Consider the following 6578-nt stretch of genomic DNA (forward strand, 5'->3'; position numbering starts at 1 on the left):
TTTATCCCAAATGCAATTACATAAGTAAATGTATGCCAAAGCTATAGTTTTAGGAGGAATTTTAAGCTCCATAATCTTTACATTTACTTGAGTAAGATCTTAATTAAATCTCGCTACACTTACTTGAGTAAACTTACTCCATAAATGGTGAGTATCTTCACTGAATAACAATATTTTTATAAGTGCTCCAGATAAGGACTTAATATTTATGTCATGATTAATGTTTTTTTTTTTTTTTTTTTTTTTTTTTTTTTTTTTTTTTTGCTTGTTTTTTATTTTTTTATACAAAAGCTTACTTAAACCTACAATGCCATTTAGAGGTCAAGCTAATATACAGTAAGGTGTAAATCCCGTCACTGGAGGTACCAGTTTTATAAGTTTTATGTTCAAAAGAAAACAAATTGGTTTTCTACCTTGAATTTTAGGTTTTCAATTCCAGTATATTGTTTGTTTATTTTAATTATTTAAGAATAGTCTTTGAAATATCAGAAATTACACAAAACTTTTTACATTCTGGTCTGACTTTACTGCACAATTTTAAATATCAGATATAAGTTAGTCAGTACTTGAGTAGCCTTTTTACCAGATACTTCTAACTCTTACTTGAGTACAAATATGATGCAGTGTTACTCTTACTTGAGTACCATTTTTGGGTCTGAAAGATAGTAGCACTTAGTCTAATGCTATCCGTATGCAAATGCAGACTGCATCCTACATCCCTTACAAATAATGTTTCACAGAATAAAAGCAATATCAATGCAGCATTTTATCTCAATACTTGACAGAAAGTTCTACATATTTGTCTAGCAGTAGAATAACCACTCTGGATTCCTTTGATGCATTTATGTGCAGTGTGTTTTTTCACCATCTCCATGCATACTTGTGATCTTTCTGGGTACTCTGGCTTCCTCTCATTTATTCACTGCAGGATAAATTGTTGCACTGTGGTCAACCTATTCTCATTATGAGTGCGTATGAAATCCTACGAAAAGTTATGCACCGTAATTTCGTCGTATGCGCATGCGCATCTGATTCATGAATATAGAATATAAATTACAATTAGCCCTAACCCTAACCCTAAGATATAAAACAGCAAGCAACGTAGTTAAAGACATGAATAAGTGATGATTGCACTGTTTTCCCAGTTTTACGTCCGTCCGCAGATCAGCTTTTTTTTTTCTGTCTGCCAGCGCATGCGCACTGATGTGGTTTTTTGAGGAAAAACGTCCAAAACGTACAAAGTAGTGTTCATAACTTTTCGTACGATTTCATACGCACTGATAATGAGAATATGTTGCTGTGGTGGTTAAGCCGTAGAGAATGGATAGCTATTTCATTGCATCCAAAATGTTGCTTCATAATCTATGTTACTTTTTGTAATTCTTTATTTTTTTTCTTATAGTCACTGCAACTCATACTTGCAATAGTCCATATTTGGCTCAAGATTTAGCAAAATTACTCAAACTATTCTGTTTTTGATTGTTTTGAACTGTACGATGTATTAACTGCACGATGTTGTCACTGGAATATGTAATTTAATATATCACAATCACCAAGGACTGCTCTGAATGCAATACTTGTTGCATTTCATCTATTTAAACCCTGATTGTCCGTTATATATTGGCTGAAGTAATACAGCTCTTTGTGCCAACATTTGATCTTAATTTTAGTGGCAGAGATCAAAAAGTTCAGGGAGAGTCGTCGGGACATCATGCTGCTGAAAATGAATATTTCAAAGGAAAAACGTTGAAGTAGCTGCGACTGAAATCATCACCCCAGTAATGAATAAAAATCAAACATCACATCCACATGCAGCTCTACCTTTACCTTAGTAGTTTAAACAGTATATGTCTCTATACTTATGTTTTTTTCCTGAACCTTTAAACAAAAAATCATTGTGTTTGTTGATGTGCTTGTGCACATAAATACTAGTTCTGATGCATTTGAAGATATGACAACCATGAGCTGGCTCAGTTTAAATTTAACCGATTCAGTAAGAAACATCTTTCAAATAAAAATGTAGCATTGCAAAAAATGGAAATCTAAATTAAGTGCATTTTTTCTTCTATTGAGACACTTTGCCAATTTTACAAGACAATTTACGTTTAAAATAGATTTTTTTTTAAAACAATTGCTTTGTCTTATTTCAAGTGCATAATATCTTATCATATTTTAGTGGTAAAAATACTAATTCCATTGGCAAATCATCTTATCTAAAGTACCTACTGAAATTAAGGGTAAATACTCTTAATTTAGGATTTTTTTTTTTACCTATTTCTAGATGTTTTTTGCAGTGAGGCTTCTTATCCTAAAATCAACCATGGAGATCGATGAGGATGTTATATAGATACCAAATTATAACCATCAGGTTCAACAAGGTCACTATAAATACACTAATGAGCCTGGAGGTTCTAAAATGTGCTTTATTCTGCACTGGAGGGTTTATTTTTAATTTTTTCCCGTTGGATGAAGGAATGTGACCACACCATGAGCAGGTGCATTACCGTCAGCCCTCAGAAACAAAGCACTGTCTATTTAAAGAATAAAAGAAATTGTTTTTCATAAGGACTTGACCTGAAAATCAATTTGCAAGTTGACTGATTGACCAATATTTCTATATCCATGACCTATAATATAAGCTACAGCTTTTACTGTATGACGCTTTCTTACACAAAAATTAACTGTTACGACTTGATAAGGATGTTAATGAGTACCAGATTATATCCCAAAGAGGCCATAGCAATCAACAAGGTCACTATAAATAAAGTTATAAGACCGTCTCTGAAAAGCTGCTTTATTTTGCACTGTGTTGGTTTTTAAAGCAGATGGATGGATGGATGGATCTGACCAGGTCGTGCGCGGCTGTTTGCCGGTAGATGGTTGGAAAGGTCGTTGCTGCTGTGAAAGTAATAAAAACGGGCTGGATGGTTTCGCCCTTACCTTCTCTAAGCAGATGTGAGTAAATGAGCCAGAGGAGAAGCAGGCAGCAGAGTGACGCCCCTCCACCTGCGGAGAGCGTCTTGGCTCCAGACTGCATCCTACACCGACAGATTGATCCAAACTTTAAACGCAGGTGCCTCTCAGATCGCGGAACGGTGGCTTATCCAGTGGCGTCCCCAAACCCTTTGGTAGGCATCCATTTTGAAGGTAAAATAAAAGAGGGTCTAATAATAATAATCCCCCCCTTGCTTTTTATCTTATGATTAAATTCCCTCCATGAGGCGCATATCCATCCGGACTGCGCACAAAGGCGGCAGTGTTACCAGATCTGGCCAAGTTTTACGCAGCTTTGCTTTCAGACGCTTGGATTCACTGCAGAAAATCTTACCCAAAAAAAAAAAAAGTGTGTGGATGAAGAGGGAGTGGGCAGCAGCAGAGCCCCCCGCACAGTTTTTATTCCTCGCAGAGATGCTGATGATGCTGGTAGGGAATTCAGCCGCTGTCACTTCTGCTCTTCGTCCTCAGCGATGCGCAGTCCTCTTATTGTTATTCCCGGCCAACTTCGGAACCTGCGCCTGGTTCTACGCGGAGAGGCGCTCATGAAGGGGCGGACATGACGGACATACCAAACAGCAGCGGAAACTTGTTAGAAAACGGGACACTCCGGTGCGCCATCCCTGACCCCCTCCAAAAAAAAATTATCAGATATCCGTATTATAGGCTGTGATTAAATCGCGGCCAAAGGGGCGCAGCTGCGTCATATGTGTCCGCATGTGCAAATCGGCGCAGTGGAACGTCGCGTCAACACGAAATTGAAAACAAAAATAAAAGAATTTTAGAAAGAGTAGCGATGAGGGTCACCAGCCCCCACCCCCCATGGATAAAACGCACTGATTCCAGTTTGGACCGTTTGTCACCTGTATGAGCCTTTATGCAGAGATCTGAGGAAATGTCCCGCTGATGACGGCTCGCTGGTTTGATTTGGAGGAAATCAGAGCACCTTGCAGAGTCAAGCTGGCTTTCTCATCCCACTCAGAGCTGCTCTATTAGCATGCAGGCGGTGTTGAGGAAGAGGAGGAAACGTTGGATTTGTGCTGCTGCACTCTGTGCGCCCAAATGACGCGTCTCCAACTCTGTCACACACAAACACGGTGCCCCAATTTTTACCTCTAAGTGATAAAATAACCCTTAGATCTAAATGGTTATAAACTCCAAACTTTTTAAGGGTCGTTGGTCGTTTAGATTCCTGTAGAATCCCTCCAATATCTCCACTGGGGTTAAGGGTTTATCAGGGGAGCAAGCAAGGACATCCTTGTGCATCGTTTTGTAACACAAGTTTCCTTTTGGACAGTTTTTAGAGCATGGATTCCATAGAGGAGAGAAATGCTCCATAAGTAACATTTAGGTCATCTATCCTTGGCAAAAAAAAAAAAAAAGGTCCAGGGGGGAAACATTTCTTGCTCCAGGCGTAATCTTCACCCACCTCCTTAGGGATCTACAGCTAAGGGCTCATTCCTCCAGCAGGTTCTGGGTTGGCCACAGAATACCATCCCTGTGGAAAGTCAGTTTGCTCATTTACCTCATTCACCTCAACACACAGGACCATTGATATCACTATGTGTATCCACAGTATGGACAGTCACAATCACAAAGAATAATCCACCACACTGTTTACTGGCATACTTTGAGGGAGTATTGAGCGGCCAGAGCTGATGGAAAACTCTCAGGCAAGCACAGTGGTTGATCCCTGGACCCTTAGGCTCCTTCAGGCGTCTGTTAGCTGACCAACTCAACCCTCCACCTGCTGGAAAAAAGGTGCTGTGTGAGCTGAAATGCTGGTTTCCAAAATCAAAAAAAAAAAAATATGGCTGAAAGTTGATTTATTTGAATAACATATTTTTTAAAAGTAAAAAAAAAAAAAGTTTCCAAAATGGAACTTTGAAAAACTTCCTATAAAACATATTTGAGATAAATGTGTCTTTATAAAAACAATATATATTTTTACACTTTGTTACGTTTCCAGATGTTTTCAAAACATTTTTTTCAGATTTTATATTTCTAAGAATATTAGTCGAACTTTTGCATGCATAATATAATCGCTTTCAGAGCCTTTTTTTTTTTTTTTTTTTTTTTAGAATTTTAAAGTTCCCTGTTTTAAATTATTTTCCTCAAATTAACCTTTTAAAAACATGTTCATCTTTGCTTTTATTCTATTGGAACAAATGTCTCTCCATGGCCATTTATATATTTCTTCCTTTAGCCTAAAGCTTTATTTTCTAAGAGTTATCTGTTGCCATATGTTTGGCAACAGATAACTCCACATAACGTATGTACTTTTGGTTCTAATGTGCCACATTATGTTCTGAGCTCAGGCTTTGAGGTGCTATAACATTTTGGAATATCGGTTTCCTTTCAGCATGCTAAGTAAAAATAAGGCCCTAAATGGCTGCCTGTTCCTCGGGGTATTCTGCTGGTAAGGAGGCTGGTCCCTTTGCAGAGTGCTGTTGCAGCATGTTTAATTCTCAAGAGATCTTTAAAAGAGCAAATTAGATGATGAAGTGCACACTAAAAACTGTTGGATGGAAAACAAAAAAACAAAAAAAAAAACAACTGGGCTTATTTTTCCAGCTGTAATTGCCCTGGACTGGGTGGACTGAACAAAAATAGATTTGGTTTTAGCTTTAACCAAACGTATCTCTAAGTTAATGTCCTTTTGGAGTAACTGAATAAATATATCGGGACTATATTTATAGTGATGATAAACCAAAGCAAGCCATCATCTTAAAAAACAGGCTGTCAGGTTGTGTGGAGGTTTTTAGAGCACCTTTTAACAGAGACGGAAGCTGAGGTGGCTTCTCGCAGATTTGATAACTGGCAAAAGAAGCATAAATCCAGCAATAAGCAATCAAGCAACACAGGAACCAGAACAGGGGGAAACACAGGTTAAGGAGTGAATGAAGAGAATCCAGCAAACAGTAACTGCAGAGGAGGAGTGTATTTGCCAAACAGAACTAATAATGGAGTAATCAACTGATTGGGAGCAGGTGTGGACAGAAGGATCTAGAAGGGAGCTAGGGGAAAGGAGACGGACACAAGGGGAAAACAGCAAGTAAAAACAAGAAATATATAAGAACTCAACTACAAACAGAAAACAACTAGAATGACACAAAATGGAGATGAAACCAATGGACTAGAAAACACAGAGGGACATAAATCAAAGTGTAAACTCAAAAAGAAGCTTAAACCGAACCAAAACGTCCAGAAAAGGCAGAATCATGACACAAACTGATTAAAGGCTAAACACTGACTGACTTGGAAGAGGGCTTGAGTTGTTGTGGCTCTTTATACTACAAATAAAAATAAAATCTACAAAGCAAAATGAGTCAAAATATATTCATAGCAATGTAAAAGATTCAGTCATGAATATTGTAAAAGCATGTTGTTTTGATTAAGAAGAGTTTCTGTTTGGTCTGTTCTAACGTCTAAGTAAAATAAAATAGATAAAACAAGAAATCTTTTTCCTACTGTAACCTCCTGAGTAACTCTCAGTGTTTCTTGTGTTTCTGTTTTTCATTCCTTAAGTAAAAAAATTAAGTATTGTATTGTTCTGAAAGTCAGAGCAACACACATATTTTCAT

At 37.5% G+C, this 6578-nt stretch overlaps 1 protein-coding gene across 2 annotated transcripts in view; it reads right to left on the reverse strand.

The window, feature by feature from the left end:
* Positions 1–4000, reverse strand: part of LOC107086703 (protein FAM19A5-like) — a 97800-nt gene extending 93800 nt beyond the window's left edge. For both annotated transcript variants that reach the window (XR_001481317.1, XM_015377819.1), the window contains exon 1: positions 2941–4000. Coding sequence is in view for 1 of the 2 variants with exons in the window: in XM_015377819.1 (XP_015233305.1) it covers positions 2941–3037 (97 nt within the window). In the remaining variant the exon portion in view is untranslated. The remainder of the gene's footprint in view (positions 1–2940) is intronic.
* Positions 4001–6578: the final 2578 nt, after the last annotated feature.

The sequence above is a fragment of the Cyprinodon variegatus genome, unplaced genomic scaffold, assembly GCF_000732505.1.
Source record: "Cyprinodon variegatus isolate N-32 unplaced genomic scaffold, C_variegatus-1.0 Scaffold159, whole genome shotgun sequence".
NCBI classification, from domain to species: domain Eukaryota; kingdom Metazoa; phylum Chordata; class Actinopteri; order Cyprinodontiformes; family Cyprinodontidae; genus Cyprinodon; species Cyprinodon variegatus.